The 19,461-nt window shown below is 48.7% G+C and overlaps 1 protein-coding gene across 2 annotated transcripts in view; it reads left to right on the top strand.

Annotated features, from left to right (window-relative positions):
• Nucleotides 1-19,461, top strand: part of dgkh (diacylglycerol kinase, eta) — a 41,813-nt gene that overhangs the window by 9,179 nt on the left and 13,173 nt on the right. For both annotated transcript variants that reach the window (XM_070914372.1, XM_070914370.1), the window contains 8 exons: nt 573-683; nt 1,660-1,818; nt 4,885-4,965; nt 11,991-12,095; nt 13,668-13,800; nt 16,201-16,307; nt 16,661-16,786; nt 16,938-17,040. In XM_070914372.1, coding sequence (XP_070770473.1) covers nt 573-683; nt 1,660-1,818; nt 4,885-4,965; nt 11,991-12,095; nt 13,668-13,800; nt 16,201-16,307; nt 16,661-16,786; nt 16,938-17,040 — 925 coding nt within the window. The remainder of the gene's footprint in view (nt 1-572; nt 684-1,659; nt 1,819-4,884; nt 4,966-11,990; nt 12,096-13,667; nt 13,801-16,200; nt 16,308-16,660; nt 16,787-16,937; nt 17,041-19,461) is intronic.

Below are 19,461 nucleotides of genomic sequence, written 5' to 3' on the forward strand. Positions count from 1 at the left end.
AATGTGACAATGTGAGTCTCTTTATGCATTGTCAAACTTGCAGGGTGGAAGACGTGTTTGTGTTTAGTCGAGTTCTTCTGAGTTCAACAGATGGCCAGGGCAGCAGAAGCAGTCAATGGGAAGCCGTGCTTGCCCCCCCACCCCCCACCCCTTTCTCCTTTCTTTCTTCCTTTCTCTCTTTCTACGTCCGCCGTTCTTTTTTTTTTCTCTCTGGCCCACTGGAAGGGCCTGAGTGAGACTGATGTGTGTTTATAGCTCTTCAGAGAAATGAAGGGTGGTGTGTGTGTGTGTGTGTGTGTGTGTGTGTGTGTGTAATGGGTTTCCTTTCTTCTCCACTTTTGGGCCTATTTCTTGTCTCCCATGCGTAAAATTGGTGCTCAGATTCACCCACATGCACACAAACAGTACACACTTTTTATCTTGACAGTTTCCTGTAGATAGATACAAGAGGGTGTTCTGCGCGTGAGAGCGAGATGCCGTGTCTGCGAGGGAGACTGAAGCTTTTGAACATTTCACTGATACGAGGCCTCTTTTTTTTAAATGTTTTTTTTAATTGTCTTTCCTCCCTCCAGACGAGCATAAAGGAGGGATTGTTGTTGAAACAGACCAGCTCGTTCCAGAGGTGGAAAAAGCGCTACTTCAAACTGAGAGGCCGAACTCTCTACTACGCCAAAGATGCCAAGGTAAGCTCACCCAGTGGATCCCCATGCAACACACACACACACACACACACACACACACACACAGCCACAGGTGGGCAATGTCTATCAGCTGACTTAGTTCAGGTAGAAAAGCTCAAGCTGTCAAGCTGCTGTTAGTGTGACCTCCTGTTAGTGTCTGGAGACCAGCAGACCGTCTTAAAAGGGACATTTCTACATCCTTTCTTGCTGAGAGTCAGATGAGCTTGGTACCACTCTCGTGTCTGTGTGTGTTAAATATGTAGCCCGAGCCGGTAGCCGGTTAGCTTAGCTTGACACAAAGACTGGAAGCAGGGTGAAACAGCTGCCTCGGGTCTGTTCACCTCTAAAAGCTCTCTGACTAACACGCCGTATCTCGTTTGTTCAATATGTACGAAATGTACGAAAAAACCGACGCGCAAAAAACGTCAGTTCGCAGGGGTTACGTGCCAGACTATCTCTTGGCCGGACCGGCGACTTCCTGGGGGCCTCTGCAGGTCGCCTAGCAACTGGTCCTGGCCTGGCGATATAATGCGTTAATTAGCGAGCTTTGAGAGTTGCTGATAGGCATATTTTATTACCTTTGGACGGGGGGCGGGGCTAGCTGTTTCCCCCTGTTTCCGGTCTTTATGCTAAGCTAAGCTAACCGGCTGCTGCTGGCTGTAGCTTCGTATAGTTTCATAGGTAATGTAATCCATCCACTGCACAGCAGACGTTGATTTTGAATTGAATTTGTTTGTTTCTCTCTCTTAATCACTTAAATTGATTTACCATCATCTTAATTTTTTTTCCTTTCAATAAGACCTAAGCTTCATGTTCACTTTATTTTAAGTACGAACTTTTTTCTCTTGTTGACATCTCTTTCCCCTTTGCTTCTAACCTCCTGGTCTGGACCATGTGTGTGTGTGTGTGTGTGTGTGTGTGCCTGTGTGTGTGTGTGTGTGTGTGTGCGTGTGTGTGTGTGTGTGTGCACGCGCGCTAGTCTGGCAGCGCTCTGGCACGCTGGCAGGAGCGGGCGCTGCGCAGAGTGTCCAGGAGCCGCGTGTGCTGGCGAGTTCTGTCCGTGTGCTGGACGGGCGCACGGCGCTCCCCCCCACCTCTGGGTGCCAGCGGATCTGAGGAAGGCCTAGTGAGAATTCGGGTCAGCACAACACAGCCAGGGGCCAGGGGCCAGGCCACGGCAACAGCTTATCCATTCCTTACTTACCCACTCACCTATACATGATAGTGCTGCATTCATGCCATATGGCGCTGAGACAGGTTCGGTATCCGAACGTGGGGAAATATATCTGCTCATTGAGGGCTGAACATTTTACAGACGGCGGGGAAATAAAGGAAATAAAGCTTTCCTTACAAACAAACTTGACACATGACATGAATGCACTGTATATAATATGGTAGGTATATACCAGGTAGGGTAGCAAAACACATGTGTACAGACTTTAAGGCCACGCCTGGATCCGTTTATCTTGTTTAACTAACTCAACTTCAACGGGTGTCGTGGCTCTTACTGTTTTACACTGTGTGTTGCTTGTCCTTCCCTGCAGCTTAAAGTCTCTTAATGGCCATGCTGGAAGAAAGAAAACATAAGTGAAAGTCAAATAAAATGCTTTGTTTTCTTGCTTGTGCGTTACGGTAAGGATGAGTCATTTGTAACTGGAACCTTGTAAGTAAGTTCTCTCTGTCATGGCCACACAGTGACGCTAGCCTCTGTAGATAAGTGCCCATTCTCGACGTGTCCATCCACTCTGGTGTCTCCAAGGTGGCCTGGCTGGCTGTGCTGCCCTGTGCTTAGGAAGCCCGACCTCCTCATTGATCCATCAGGGAGGCTACATCTCAGCACCCCCAGTTTGTCCTGGACGTTCCTCTCCTCTCCTCTCCTCTCCTGGCAGAAAAACTGTAAAAACAACGTGCAGCGACCACGTGGCGTTGTTTCAAATGAGGGATAGGAGAGAGGAAGGCAGGAAAGGGGGCTCGTTGAGGTGGCTTGAGATGCAGCCGCTGAGCTAAGCTCTGGATCTATGGGTAGCAGAGGGTCTGGACGCTTGCCTTTGTCCACCATTCACTGTCAGCTTTCATTACGGCTTCCCTCAAGACAGTTGGGTGTGTGTGTGGCCACACATGTACAAGTGTGTGTGTGTGTGTGTGTGTGTGCTGGGCTGGTGGTGTGTGGTGAGTGAGAGCGAGGGAGAACGAGTGTGTGTGTGTGTCAAAAGAACTGTACAAGGCAATCACACACATACATACGCACACGTGATGCAGTGGTGTAGCAGCCAAGAGCGCTGTAACGGGGTGGGGGGGTGGGGGGGCAGTGTTTGTGTTGGCATGCCATCCATACTTGGGCCCTCTTGGCTGTCACTCCACACACACACACACACACACACATTCACACGCACTTGTAGGCATATGTGGAAGTGCTGAGACACATGCTCCCTCTACACACACACACACACACACACACACACACAGTAACTGTTGGCTGGTGTCCCTCTCCAGCCAGGCCTGGGGAGAGCGTTGTTAACTGGGCATTCCCTCTGACAGCTGCAGTGGCTCACTCCTCCTCCCTCCCCCCACACACACCCCACACCCCACACACACACACACACACACACACACACACACACAGTCAGAGGGCATTCCTTTGACGACATCGCCTTCTGGCCCGCGGCCCTTGAAGAGCTCAGCTGCGTGCCTTACGCATCACAGCTCTGTTAGGATATCATGTTCCTGTTTGTAGACTCCGGCTCTCCCCTCTGTCTGTCTGCTGGCTATATTGCATCGAGTTGGCTCCAGCTCCTCCGCCACATAGAAATTCAATAGCGCATATCAACATTCACCGTCCTGTTATTCGCTCTGTCTCTCATTTAGGCGCAGGGTCAAAACAAAGGAAACTCAAGAGGGAAATCCTCAGTGCAGCGAAGCTTTTACGGCGGAGCTGTGTTGTGGTGAAGTGCATTTCCTGGCAGATGGAGCAAACTGAGTTATCCTCCACAGAGCCGGACAAATTGGACTCATTGTTCTTGACCAGAATGTTTCTGAGCTATCAGTTTTCCCTCCACGCTTTATTAACCCCTCAGAGCCACTGCAATACACATCCAATATTAGTTGATTTCTACCAAAGGAAATACACTTTTCTGCCCAGTAACGCAGGCTAATTCAACCGATGAATAAAATACCAGGTGACAGAGTGAGGCATGGCAGACAAAACAGGAAGTCTGCCTTTTAAATATTAGATTTCTGTCTATGGAGTGGATGCGATATTACCATTACTAAGTCCACCATATTCAGAGTTAATTTGAAGATGTGTAGAACACAGGACTCATATCAAAATGTATGACAATAATACGAGGTGTAAGACATTTGCACATTTTCTCACACAGACTTCACCTCAGTTTCAGACATCTGAATTCCTGCCCACATCTCTGAAGTCAGTCAACCTCTGAACCCGTATGAGTGTTGTGTTTTGCGTCAGCTGAGATGCTTGGCTCTGCAGTTTTTCAAGTCAGTCTGTTAAGGTTACATCAGACACCCACATTGGCCTTAAATCGCACCTGTAAGATACGATATGAATGCATCCACAAAATAATAGAACTACCCATGATGTTGTTTTTTATTAGGTCTGAAGGGGTTAATGAAGAGTTTCGTTTTTTTCCATAACCGCCCGAATGGTCTACCAAGTTTAGATTTGTTTGGCCGTAACGCAATGCCCTCCATGACATGCGCGGGTCAGAATGCACATCTGCTGTTTCCTTTATTTTCATCAAACCCTGCAATTCCTCGAGCCTCCCTCCTTTACATCGTCTCGCTGTCAGTACAGCTACAGGGGATGGATCATACACTCATGTAGTGCCATTTCCCAGCGTTGACAAGTGTTTGGAAAGTGTTGCATTATCTGGAGCTTGCAGCTCCTCATAATAGACCAAAGAATGGATGTGACTGCAGAGCGAGGTCGTCGATGTCTGAATGGCGATTCTGTCGTGTCTTTCATGCAGCGGCTTCCATTTTATACCGAGAAGTTTTAGCTGCTCATTTAGGCCCGCTTTGCTGTGGCGGTTCTCCTCACGCCCTAGTCGAGGTTACGATAAGCTAAATTCAACCCAAGTGTTGAAAGTGTTGTCCAAAGGCTCACTCTCTTGTTCTCTTCTGTGCCCTCTGTCTCTCTGCTCTCCTCTCGGGACTCCCCTCTTCCCTTCCCTCCTCTCTGCAGTCCCTTATCTTTGACGAGGTGGATCTGTCGGATGCCAGCGTTGCGGAGTCCAGCACAAAGAATGTCAACAACAGCTTCACAGTGAGTGCATCTTGCAGTCTTCACCCACACACACACGCACACACAAACACGCCGGGTTTCAGTGGGGGGAGGGGGGTGGGGGGGGGTCACAGGCCGAGGCACGTGAGACTGAGTGTGTCACAGCGTGTTAGTGGTGACAGCTACAATCCAGATCCTCACATCGCTGCGGCACGATGTTATGATAATTATGATACATTTCCGATTCTGGATCGTTGTGAGGACGAGACGCTCTTTCTTTGTCGTCGATTCAAGAGTTTCAAGGGGGGGCTTCTGAACCAGCAGGACTGGCGTCTTGATTTACTGCAGTGATACAGTAGCTACGTTGGCCCGAGAGATGTTGAAGAAGGAGGAGCGCTGGAAGTCATAGATAAGGCTGTCAGACAACCAGCAGAGACACCAGGAAGTCACTGGTCCCAGCAAAAATACAGTCTGGTGCATAACCCTCCAGTTAGCTAGCTGTTTCCCCCCCCTGTTTCCAATCCTTATGCTAAGCTAAGCTAGCAAGTGTCATCGATCTTCTCAATTCACCCTCAGTAGGAAAGTGTCCTCCAAATGCCCCCTCCCTCTGTGTGATACTCAGATGTCTTCTACCCCCTGTGAAGCTCAGAGCACCCTCGAAGCTGATTCAGCGTCTTGCGTAACTTTATCTCTGACTGATGGCGTCCCTTTTCTTAGCTCTAAACAAGTACAGGTACAGGTGCACCGCCTTCAGTCGCGGTGGACAGCACTCACAGCCGTCACGCGTTCAGCTGGAGCTCCGTCAGGATTGTTGGAGCGTATTGTTCACCTGCAAATGTCAGTCCTAGTTATATTTAGATGATATTTTAATACATTTCCAAGCATTCCTCCTCGTCGTGGCACATCCGCCGGGAGAAAACAAGCGATGCTGCTGTGAATGGATGCTTGTTTCGGGGGGAGAATGAGCGGCTGAGCTGGACGAGCGCGCGCGTGGGAGGTGGAGGGAAAACGAACGCGAGTATTATGAGCGACGAGGATGAAAACAGACAGTGAAAGAGCTAGTGGTGCCCCGTCCTTTCTATAAATGCCTCTCTTCTCCTCGGGTGTTGCTATAAAAAGAAACACGGAGGAGGCGGAGGTAGGCAGGAGAGCAGTGCCCGGAGGAGAGCGTGCAGCTATTTTTAGCAGCGCCTTGAAACGCTTCACTGGGCGCCTGGGACGGCTTAGCGTCTGCCATATTCATAAATAAGATTACGTGTGCCTGCTGCATGCGTGTAGAGTCGTGGCCGCGTGTGTGTGTGTGTGTGTGCGCGCTTCTTGCCGGGTTAATGAACATGCTGTGATAAAGGTGTGGAGACGAGCTCGACATGCCCTCATCAGCATCCCGCTAAGATGGTGAGAGGGAGGGGAAGGAGGGAGAGGAGGGGATGTTGAAGGAGGAAAAGGGAGGAGGGAGCGAGGGAAAGAATGAGCGGAGGGGAGACAAAGATACAAAAGGGGAAGTGAGGACTAGATACAGCTGAGAAGCGTATTTACAGGCGGAGGTGAGAGCGTGTTAAATGAATGATTGATGGGGAGTGTAAGATGGCGAAGGGAAAGACACGGCAAGGTAGCGCAGGGAGGAAATCCTGGAGTGATGTCACACCGTCGCTAACCGCACTCGCATGCACACTCTCTGGGGAAAAGGGGAAGAGAGGGGTAGAGCGAGGTCGAGATACGAGCAGGTGGGGGGGGGGGAGAGGGAAGGCGGACGCAGAAGGAGAAGAGGGAGAGAGTGCAGTGAGGACAGGACATGAAGGCAGGGCAGGCGGGACCGACCGGGCAGGAGCAGTGAGACGTGAAAAACCGAAGGTAACGCGACGTGCTTGAAGGGTAGTTCACCTGCAGCGCCCTACGCACACATGCGGTTCTCCGTAACGCGTCAACCCAGACACAGTCACGCACACCGACAGGGGGAGACCGGGCTTCGTCTGTGGGATCACGACTGGGAGAGGGAGAGGGACCGCTGCAGAGGATGCAATGCAGGGCTTTGCTCTGACTGTGCAGAGTGATTACCAGTCTCTGTCTCTTCTGTCTGTCTGGCCTCCCGTGGTTGTCTGTCTGTCTGTCTGTCTGTCTGTCTGTCTGTGTGTCGGTTGCTTCCTCTTGAGGATGAGTTGATGATGCTGCTGGCGTCTTCTATGCAGGTTGGTGCCACTTGGTTGGATGGTTTGAACGGGTAACTGACTCATGCCGGTGCAGAGATTGTTTGGCGATTTATGCTCATTCATGTAGGAGCTCTGCCGACGTCTGCTCATAGAGCGGGGGCCAAGGGACCACTTGGGACCTGGGGGGAATTGGGACCAGCAACTCTTTTCTAAAAACGGGCCGATTTGATTGATTGATTGATTTTTACGTTAGACATTGTTAAACAGATTTGTTCATAATTCAGGGTAAAGCAAACAAACATGGAACGGATTCAGGGGGAAAACAGCTCTGCATGCGGATTTGCACGTGTCTGTGTGTGCACGTTCATGACTGGCCATGCACTGACACATGCCTGCGTGTGTATGCGTGTGTGTATCTATACGTAGGCGTTAAATGTATGCGATCCGTTCAGCGTGCACGTCTTGCGTTGTCGTTCCAGCCGTTTCGCTCACGTACCGTGTGAGCGGGCGATGAGGCAGTGTTGTCGCTGTAGCGCGGCAAGGGAGCACCTTGAAGTCCACGTGAGGGAGAGCTCAGCCCACCCCAAACCCTAAACTCATTACAGACTCTGCAGGGACGCACCGCCTCTCTCACTGACTCACTCACGCTTATTGGATTGGCTCGCTTATTACTGTCCACTTAAATCCATGAAATGAATCTCAAGGAAATTCAGATGGGCTTTGAATTGTGCACTTGCATCAGCGGTGCATCAGCGCTCTGATTTGTTGTGTTGTTAATGTTAACAGTTTTGCGCGAGCGTGTGTGTGTGTGTGTGTGTGTGTGTGTGTGTGTGTGTGTGTTGTAGGGAGTGAGCAGCTGGGACGGTTCTGTTCCACCTCCTCTGCTTTTGTGCTGCAGGTCCCAGTGGATGCAGGATCTGCACACCACTGTCACCAATCATGTGCCTCTGTGTGTGTGTGTGTGTGTGTGTGTGTGTGTGTGTGTGTGTGTGTGTGTAAACAGTAACGGGTGTCCCTTATTATCACTTCATCTTTGGTGGATGCCTCTCTACCAAAAATAACAACTAATTACATGTTCTCATCATTTAGATGCTGATCAAAGAGCCACTTCTTGTTGTCACTTGTCATTACACACACACACACACACACACACCCACACACACACACACACACACACACATCTGATATATTCAGCTCAGAAGGTCAGTCATCAAGAGAGGTTTTCCACACTTGAGGGATGCCTAGAGCCATTTTTGGAAACAGCCGTTGCTGTTTCCCCTGGCAACCAATCTTATCACTACCCTGCTCCAGACACAAGACACACACACACATATACAAAGTCACACACACACAAACACACACAAACACACACACACACACAGTACACCAGCAGAGAGATGGGATGATCTATGTCCAAAGGGATCAATTTGCCCATGTGCATGCACATACACACACACCAAAGCACAAATGGACACACACTCACACACACACACACACACACACACACACACACACACACAGAGACAGTAATCCTTGCCGTTCCTGGTGGAAAACTGTATTGTGATTAACGACTGAGAAAAACACACAATTCTCTGAAGAGAGAATAAATAAAAGAAGCGAGAAAGAGGGAGTACAACAGATTTACTCTTGTTGTACATGATGGAAGATTGCATATGATGATTGGTTGAGAGTTTAACATGTACTGCAAACACACACACACACACACACACACACACACACACACACACACACACACACACACACACACATATACACACACATATACACACACACAAGAACCTGAGGACACTTTCAATAATTTGGGAGTTGTTGTCTCCACTTACTTAAAAAAGGAGGAAGAATGCTAATGTGATTAGCTTTAATATCAGGGGAGGGGCAAGGAAATTGCAATAATACCACACTCACAAACACGCCCCCATGAACTGTTCGTGCACACGAGGAAAGTTCACAGAGAGGTAGAGAGACACTGTTTTTTTCCCTGTGGACATTCTGTTCAGAACTCATAACCGGATATTGATTCGAGGTCTCGGGACGGATTGATTACAAGAGTGATTAAGGTGATTGATCAGGGAACTGGTTGTCAAGTGGCTTCATTTCAGGCTCAGGATGCTACATACACCGAACAGACCTCACAGAAAAATATTCTCATTAAATAATAATAATCACTTACATTGATAAAAAAAAAAGATAAAATAAGTTTTTGAGTTTTTAAACTGTATTGTGGTTCCATACTAGATGCATTTTTGGAATAAAATAATAAAATAAAACAAAAGCGACCTGCCTCTACCAAGTAACAAAGACGTCCCCTCTTTTTGACCTGTTGTTAGTTCGGTTGAATTGCTTTTAAATACTTTAGCGGCATCAAATCAGCACGAGAGATCTGAGATCATGATGCGCTGACAGTTAAGAAGCGTTGTGGCCCGTCTGGTAAGTCAGGGTGAGTTCGAAGACTTTACCAAAACTATGATCTATGGAATTTGAGATCTTGTGCATGAAAAGGTGAACAAAATGGCAAACGCATTTAGCAAAACTGTTGGAGAGCGTTCTTCCCCACAGAAGACGCGTCTGTCGGTCAGACAGGAAGGTTACAAAAAGGCAGAAGGGAAAGTGAGACAGCAGCCAGATTCTGAGACTCTCATGTCGTGTATTGTGTTATTTATGAGAACATTAGAAAATGCAGGTTTTTTTTCCAAAATGGCTGCTGAAGAGGGCATGTGACGTTGGGCTGAGATTAGTTTATGGGTTGTTGTTGTTGTTGTTGTACCACATTAATGTAAAATCTGTGACTCAAATATAAACAAAAGGGAACCCCCCCCCGCCATTTCAATTCAAAACGTGCGATCAGAGCCATCACTCCCAAATTGATTGACAGTGTCATGTAATACACAGTCGACCAACATCAATTATATTTCATTGGAAACGCAGCGATCAGTGCAAGCAAACATTATATACATTAACCGGCTATATATTGGAGGACATGTCACAAAGCTGTCACTTCTGTTTTAACATGCGAGACATTTAGTTTAACATCGCCTGTTTAATAATGCAGAGCGTTGTCTGTTGGCAAAAAAGTAGAGCAGCGATACGGCAGATGTATCTGAAACACACTCGTGTGCATTGTGTGTGTGTGTGTGTGTGTGTGTGTGTGTGTGTGTGTGTGTGTGTGTAGGGGAGGATGTGGAGGAGAGTGGAATATCCTTTTTCAAATTGATTTGCTTTGTCACAGAACCATTCATGGGAAGGAGAAAACTGTTTCCTTCGCCGTTTCCACCGATTCTCTCCATTCTTTCTTTGACTAATGGATGTGTGTTTAGTCTGCAGGACGTGTTTGGTGCACATTTATCCAATTATTGCTCCGCAGCAGCTGAATGTATGGCTTCAAATCACGGTGAATAGTTGGGTCTGAAATGGTGCGTCGAAAAAAAAAAAAAAATCAATGAGCACTTTTTAAGAGAGTGAGAGAGCCAACAAACTGAGAGCGGCACGCCGTGAGAAAAAAAAAACGATCTCCATCTTGTAAAGTATTCTAGTACCTACATACTGTCCGTCTACTGCCCCGCTGTCCTCTTTCCTCTGCCTGTATTTAGTGAGCTGACACGTTGAGGTTTTGTTCCTGGCAACAAAAAAAAAGGAAGAAATTCTGTAAAATTGTTTTTTTGTTTTGTTATGTCCTGCAGCTTGAACTTTAAAGTGTTCCGTCTTAGAGATGCAAAACATTGGAGGGTGGGAATAGACATTAGGCAGTACAGGAAAATGCACCTGAAATGTAACGTCTTCAGTGACAGCATAAGAGCGTAACGTCACTGTAGCTCCACCACACCCGGCAAAAGAGCCTTTTATTTTTCACACGTTTTTATCTGTCCGGTCCAGTCGAGTGTGGCATCATTGAAACAGCCAATGAAATACATATTGAAGAGGCCTGATAGATCGCCATGCGCCTAACGTGTAGCTTGGGTAAAGACTGCAGTTCCAGAAGTGTCTTCTCTTCAGCCAGCATTCCAAGTTCACCACTTTATTTGCTTTTCAGATTTGCGCGACACCTTATCTTAATCAAACCTCAAGTTCAAGGGACGTTTAAAAGGACGACGTCTCTGTTGAAGACCGTAATTAAGCATAAACAACACTCCTCGCAGAGGCGAAGACACATCAGCATCGCTGCTAGCACATGAATATTGATTAGTGTGATATTGCCCTCAGAGAGTGTGTGTGTGTGTGTGTGTGTGTGTGTGTGTGTGTGTGTGTGTGTGTGTGTGTGCGCGCCTGTATTCAGCCTCACTTCTCTCTCTAAGGTGAACAGCGATGACTTAAGGACACATTGAGTCAGACGGAGATGGAGAGAAAGAAGAGATGAGGGGGCATAAATAAGTGATGGGGTGTTGAAAGGGTGCTGTATGTCGGTAGGTTTATCTACAGGGAGACTGTCCTTTAAACACACATACACACACACACATACAGAGAGCGAGAGAGAGAGAGAGAGGACAAGAGAGGGGGGGGCAGTGGGGGAGAGAAGCTCTTAGCCTTTACTGAGGCGCTTCGCCTGTCAGCACATATCTGCCTCAAAGCAACATGAAGAGCTAAGAGCGAGAGAAAGAGAGGGTTGAGAGGGAAGAAAAAATGCCGGAGCGAAGGAAAAGACTAACTCAAGAAGGTGTTAAGGGATGAGTGAGCTAGAGTTAATGAGAGAGAGAGAGAGAGAGGGAGAAGGAGAGAGGGAGGGGGCTCCTCATCCTTTCTCTCCCTTAAAGACAGAGCCCAACGCTCTCTCTCCTCTCAGTGGCACCGCAGGCTGAGGAGGAAAGCACTGGAAACATTTATCTCTCTCTTTTCAGCTCCAGTGTCTGTCTGTCTCACTCACTCACTCACTCACTCACTCACTCTCTCCCCCCCCCCTCCACCCAGGTGATCACTCCGTTCCGTAGGCTCATCCTCTGTGCCGAGAACAGGAAAGAGATGGAGGACTGGATCAGTTCGCTGAAGTCCGTCCAGTCCAGAGAGCACTACGAGGTAAGAATCCGTTTCCAAATCAAGAGATAGACAGATCTGTAAGTTTGTGTGTGTGTGTGTGTGTGTGTGTGTGTGTGTGTGGGGAGGGAGGGAGGGAGGAGATAGAAGACAGAGATGGGGAGTGTTGAGAGGAACAATAGATCTGTGTTTGACAGTGATCATAGATATTCCCACCCGAGGATGAATGTATCCTGCGTATGTGGACCAGCGGCGTGGCCCGGGTGGGTGTGCAAAAGTGTGCTGATGGCACGGCACACTGAAGGCGACTGTGGGGATCTAAGAAGTTTGTGTGTGCAGAAGCAACACCCTCGCGTGCAGATTCGGAGCCCCGAAGCACCAGCCAAACACGCATGCATGCATGCACGTGCGCGGTCACAGGTGTGCAGCTGCACAGAGACACAAGCAAAGGGGCGTACATGTGTGCTCGCACACCAAAAAACCCAGACCCACGCGTCTGATTCCAACGGCGACGTGTGTCACTTGCCACGGCGCTCATTTCAATGCTCGTCTTTGTGATCCAAGGCAGCGCGGCCGCCGACTTGCGTCCCGTTGTGACATTCTCTTTCTTCTCAAACCGACCGTAAGTGTTCAGAATAGTCCACTGCCAGCGAGAGATCTTAAGACGAGTGTAGTTGACAGTGACGGGCTGTGGCGAGCGCGGAGATAAGGGGGTGGGGGTGGGGTAGGGGGCGCAGGAGGGAAGCAGTACTGCATTTTAATGGCTTTGATTTGGGAGGGAAATCTTATATAAGACCCCATCCCTCACCCCCTTACTGCACTGCAATGCAGCAGCACCCCCAGAGCTCACACATCACAGGATACACACATGTGCGCTCAGGAACTCACACACACACACACACACACACACACACACACACACACCCCTGTCCCTTTTGATTACTGCGTTTTCTTATGTAGCCCTGTAAGAATCGGAGTGTCCCAGTTTCATAAGCACCTGTTACAATTCTACTTACGAAACACAAACTGCATCCAGGGCTGCACCAACCACTGCAGACGCAACGCCCACACTTGTACAGTGCACTACTCCCATTAGCTGGCCGCTCCACGGAGGGCTCTCTCTCCACGCACTAATGGCTGCAGACGCGTTCCAATTTTCGTGACCAGGTTTCGCGTTCGTAAAATCACGGAGCAGCGGAGTCACGCTAATGACTGTCAGCCAGTGGAGGGCTTCTCCTGTGGAGTCCTGACGCGTGTCCTGCTGTGTCCTCTTTCCCTTCGCCAGGCACTTTCGTCACCGTCAGGCTCCTGAGGCCAGACCTCAGGGGTGAAAGTGAATTATTATTATTATTATTATTATTATTATTAGGCAACGCTAATACGCCAGAAAATGAATCCGAAAAGGTGTTGGTTTGTGTCTTGCTGCTGGAAATGTTTGGAAATGTTTATTTTGATGTCAAACAATTGTGCCGCTTATCACATGAAAAGACAGTAAGAGTAGCACGCGGCCATGTGCAATGCAACCTACAGTAGACATGTCACTGTGTATGTTATTGTCATGATGATGACTGTCATCCCAGTGCTGCCAACCTGTTTTAACCTCTCCTTTGCCAGACGGCACAGTTTAATGTGGAACATTTCTCAGGGATGCACAACTGGTACGCCTGCTCCCACGCACGGCCCACCTTTTGCAACGTCTGTAAAGACAGCTTGTCCGGGGTCACGTCTCACGGCCTTTCCTGCGAAGGTAGGTGGCACGCACAAACGCCGCACATGCTTACTGTCAAACACGTGCATGCTTATTTGTTGATTTTCTTTTTATTTGGGGCTTGGGGGGTGGGGGGGGACGGGCACATGCACAGCGTTTCCTTACACAACACCCTTTTAATCCATGACCTTTTGAAGCAGCTCTCACTCATTTCTACATCTGATTACTGGCCCCCGGGTGGACGAAACTACTCTCTGTTTCAAGATCAGACATATTGTAGCGTTTGGAACTGCAAGCCTGGGAGCTGGCAGGTGTATAAGTACTTTGGGAAGGTATATGACTACGTTGCGTGAGGACGCGTGAGTCACGGGAGTGAGAAAATGCCGTCCCAAGTGGAGCAAATCGGATATACCGGAGTCTTTGAAATGCTCTGGGGCTGTGGAGTGGGATGCCCATCAAACTGTTAGCTTGAAGTGGCATTAGCGCTGCGCGGACGTATGGGAATGTATGTCCGTCTGTGTCCACGCGCTTCGGTGTCCCGCTCCGCGTCAGATACGCGTTGACTCAGGCGGTTCGAATTTAACTTGGGCATTTCGCGTCTCTCCATTTACCCATAACAGGGGGAGAAAGCTGTCAGCAGATCCTGTGAATGACGCCACATCTCCTCACCTCGTCTGTGAAAGAACAGTGAAGTGGGATGTTGAGGGGAAGGGGGGGGGGTTGACGCAGGACGTTGACACTATTTTTTTTTTTGCTTTCTTGCTGGTGTAAAGTGTCAGTGACAGGCAGCAGACCTTAATGAGCACCATCTGCATATCCTCACCGTCTAATTTCGCTAATGCTCCCCCGTGAGTGCGTGCACGTGTACGTGTGATACATGCATGTGTGTGTGTGTGTGTGTGTGTGAAGAGCCTCTCCACTCAGTGCTCATTATCCTCTACAATGAGGCCCTCTCATATTCAGAGCAGAAGGCAAAAGAAAAAGACATAGAGGCGGAGAGAGACACGAGAGACCAAGTCGTTCGAGCAGCATCTAACTGCAAATCCAAATCAGCCTACTCCCCACACACACACACACACACACACACACACACACACACACACACACACACACACACTTTTAACAAACAATGGGAAGATGCAATTGAGATTGCAGGGCCTGCATCAAAACATGGAGTCAAGGTTTACAGCGGACACAAGGGAGTTAATGGAGCTCATAAAGATTCCCACTCACATGTCTTTCAACCTAGATTCTTTAGCGCACAGCTGCTTTGTTCACCATTAATGTACAGCACTCAGATTAAGATACAGATCCATGTTGAGCACAGACGTTGTTGAGCCAGCTAATGTCTGGGGAGGGGGGGGGGGCATGGGCGGGGGGGGGGGGGGTGATGAGAGCCAGGATGTGAGAATGGTCGAAAAGAGGGAAGAAGAAGAAGAAGAGAACAGAAAAGAGAGTGTCTCTATTAAACGGCGAGAGCGGCCAGCCAAACAGTTTCACAGCAATCAACGCGGCTTAAATTTCCCTTCGATTTCCTGCGCAGGACGTTCGGCGGGGATTGATTTGTGCTACCAAGCCACACACACACACACACACACACACAGACACAAACTCCTTCCTTTCCGTCTCCACCCTCGCACAAACACTCACTCAAAATGTTTTCTTCCAGCCCGGCCCGTGGATGCTCGGGGGTTACGGCCCGGGCCATTAACAGGCAGTGGCATCATATCCTCTGAATTCTTCTTAATGTTCTGCTAATGCTCGCTAACAGCATTTGGCGGTAGGCTAGATTGAAACATCGATCAGCGTCGCGTGTGAGCGAGGGCGGGGCGGGGCGGGGCGGGGCGGGGTGGCTGGAAGTTGAAGTTGCCCCCAGGACATTTATTCATGAGTCTGCTAAGTGCCTCATCGCTAATGGAGAAGGAGGCGAGAGCAGTCTCCATCTTTTTTTTAGACATGGCCAGGCTTCCAGGCTGTTTCCCCCTGCTTTCCGGTCTTTATGCTAAGCTAAGCTAAGCCAGCAGCTGACTGTTCCTTTACATTTAACTGCTGGTCGCAGATAAAGGGATTGAGACCTGTGGCGCGGAGCTAAGTCCTCATGATGCGGTTCAGTCTGTCAGATACGTAAGTGCAGAACGGGCTTATGGAGGGTTAGTAATTACGCCCACTGACATCTCATTAGGGCCTGATTCATTAGAACACCGTACTTTGCGGGGGTGTGCCTGTTTCTGAATCATGCATCAGTGTCCAGTGCTTTTCAGCCCGTTAGGAAAAGAATCTATGAAAATGTGCAGTTTAGGGACAATCATGGCGTTTGGGAGCTGAATAAAAACGGAGCCGAAAACTAAATTAAAGTTTCATGCTTGTTGAAGGTGGGAAACATTGTCAGACTGATGTGTGTGTGTGTGTGTGTGTGTGTTGACTGTTTGTGTTTTTCAGTGTGCAAATTCAAAGCCCATAAACGCTGTGCTGTCAGAGCCACCAACAACTGTAAATGGACAACCCTGGCTTCCATAGGGAAGGATATCATTGAGGATGAGGATGGGGTGAGTTTATCTGATATTTACTTTTCTTGAAATGCATTCTTTACTTACTGTGACGCATGAGGTCACCGCGCCTTTAGGAGCTAACTGTGTAAGAGAGTTTGTTACCGATGATGATTTTCCCCAAGCAGTCTGGGAAAACACCGAAACACTGACTTGCACTGTTGGCCCATAAGAAACTCATTATTATTGTATATCTCAAAGCATGTCGAAATGCCCTTTGTCATGTACATGGATTCATCAGCGTCAGAAAAAGAAGAGAGGTTTGGAAACAGTTGTGACTGACTGTAGATAAGTAAAGTGTTTCCCATTTCTTGAACTGTGTGTGTGTGTGTGTGTGTGTGTTGAACCTGCAGATCGCTATGCCTCACCAGTGGTTGGAAGGCAACCTGCCCGTCAGTGCCAAGTGTGCCGTGTGCGATAAGACATGTGGCAGCGTCCTGAGACTGCAGGACTGGCGCTGCCTCTGGTGCAAAGCTATGGTGAGCCCGTAATGACGGACCAATTTCTCTGTTATAAGATTAATTAAGATCAATCTTTTCTTTTTTATTTCATATTTTTAACAATGCAATCCATTATTCTCTTGAACCTCGCTTTTTAACGTTCCCATTGTGTTTGCTGTTGTCCTTCTAGGTGCACACAGCCTGTATGGACCTGTACCCTCGCAAGTGTCCTCTTGGCCAGTGCAAAGTCTCCATCATTCCCCCTACGGCGCTCAACAGCATCGACTCAGATGGTAGGCACACACACACACACACACACACACTACAACACAATCACGCTGAGTCGCTCAAAGGGTCAGAGGTTGATTCCCGGGCGGCACCTGTGAGCAGTCGTTACATTTCAGAGATGAATTGATGAGATTTCACCCCGTTTGGTGGGAGGATGTCGCCTCTCTGACCTTTGACCTTCTGCTCTGTCACATGGTGGCAGGAGGAGGAGGAGGACAAGGAGGAGGAGGAGGAGGAGAGTGTGATCAGTCATCATCAGCATCCATTCAGGCACACAATCACTCACACACACACACACACACACGCCCCTTTTCCCACCACCCACTTCTCTTGTAAACTGCTGGGACGTATAAAACACAACAGAACAATATCATTATTTTCCATTTGGGTAATTGGTCTCGGCATCAAATCCATATTTTTCTTATTAGCTTCCTGCCGGTCTTGAGAGGCATTATAGAGGGAGACAGGACACTGGTATGTGTTCCAGGAAATTGCCTGTTTCTTGTATATAGCGAGGTGGCTAAAAATAGCCTTATCTGACAGGTAGGCACACACCTCTCTGAGGGCTTAAAATAGATCTTGAGACGAGATGTGTGTGTGTGTGTGTGTGTGTGCGTGTGAGTGTGTGTGAGAAGAATGACGATTAGTGCTGTGAAAATAAACACTAATACTGCATCCATGCAAAGCACCGTGAGGCTCTCAGCATACTGTGCGTGTTGTCGCTGTTTCTTTGTTACATACATGACGACTCGGTGTCTCTCTCTGCGTCCAAGTCTGTCTGTATACGAGCGCGTGTGTGTGCGTGTGTGCGTGTGTGTGTGTGTGTGTGTGTGTGTGCTTTCCAGAGCCCACATTAAACCCATTTTAGATGGAGATCAGCACCTGCAAGACAGACTCAGATAAGCATGTGTGATTGGATTACTGTTGCTGAAGCCGATGGTTGGGTCTGGCACACACACACACACACACACACACACACACACATGCAGCACACACAGTTCACTGAGTCGGTGAAAAGCTGGCATCGGCTAATTGGTAGCTGGATAAAAAAGAGGCAGAGAAAGGGAGGATAGGGGATCCAGATGAAGGGAGGAGGGTGAGACAAAAGCAGAGAAAGGAAGACGGGAAAATAAAAAAGAAGATGTATCCCGCGGCTCTCTCTCGCTCTCTCTCTCTCTCTCTCTGTCTCTCTGTCTCTCTGTCCTTCACTCGCTCTGCATCTCCTCATGTTCCAGGACGCCCCCCCCCCCCCGTCTGCCCAAACGCAGGCTGGGAAGAGGGGGAGTTGTGGTTGTAATTGGCTGGGGGGGAAGACTGTAGCACGTGCTGGAGCGCCGTGACTCCACCCCCCACCCCCCCCTTCTCTACCCCTCCTTTCCTCTCTCCTCCTCCTCCACTCACCCTCCCTCAATCCATCCTTTACCGACAACATCACACAGAGAGAGAGAGTGAGAGATCCGGGGAGGGAGGGAGGGAAGAAAAATGGAAGAGGGTACACAGAGAGAGAGAACTGAGAAGTGAAGGAAGATGCAAGGGGGGGGGGGGGGGGGTGCAGGAGTAGATAGCAGTACACACACACACACACATATGATGGAAACCCTAATATGCACAAAGCTGTCAACACAGTGGGGGTGTACAGATTATGCTGTAAGCACAGAAACCTCTTGTTGCATTACCTCCCACAGATTAGTGTATATGTGTGTGTGTGTGTGTGTGTGTGTGTGTGTGTGTGTGTGTGTGTGCTCTCCCATGAAGCTAAACACGTGTTTTTGGCATGTGCCGTGCTCCCGTGTGTTATTACGCTCAGTCTCACGCACAAGACTTTTATGAGGTTCTTTAACGATGACGGAGATGCTTTCATGCGCAGCTACTGCGCCCAGCGCCGCCGCTGCACCCTGAGCTGCACCCTGGTCACCGGTTATAGCACATTCAAGGATCAAGTCAAGTCCGTTTTAATTTTTATAGCCCCCAATATCACAAATTTGCCTCAAGGGGCTTCACAATCTGTAGAATATACAGCACCCTCCATGCTTGGACGCTCAATTCGAAAGAGGAAAAGACTCCCCAACATACCCTTTAATAGAGAAATGAATGGAAGAACAACAGAGGAGGGATCCGTCTCCCAGGACTGAAACACTGTGTGGACAAAATGATAGACCATGAACATGTATGAAGAATGTCAAGGTGATGCCAAACAGATGAGACCTGAGCCTCCTCTCCACCATGGAGACCTGGACAGGGGACAGACGACACAACAGAGGCAGGACAATTCAGTCCGATAGCACAAAAACATATTTCCCTACTTGCCCTCAGTGGTGTAGGTTTTATTCACAGTGATATCTACTGCTGAGAGTTCGGACGCCGCTACAACTGAAAGGAGTCGTGTGTTCCGATATTCACGCTCTCTCTCTCTCTTTTCTGTTGCC

The sequence above is a fragment of the Enoplosus armatus genome, chromosome 11, assembly GCF_043641665.1.
Source record: "Enoplosus armatus isolate fEnoArm2 chromosome 11, fEnoArm2.hap1, whole genome shotgun sequence".
NCBI classification, from domain to species: domain Eukaryota; kingdom Metazoa; phylum Chordata; class Actinopteri; order Centrarchiformes; family Enoplosidae; genus Enoplosus; species Enoplosus armatus.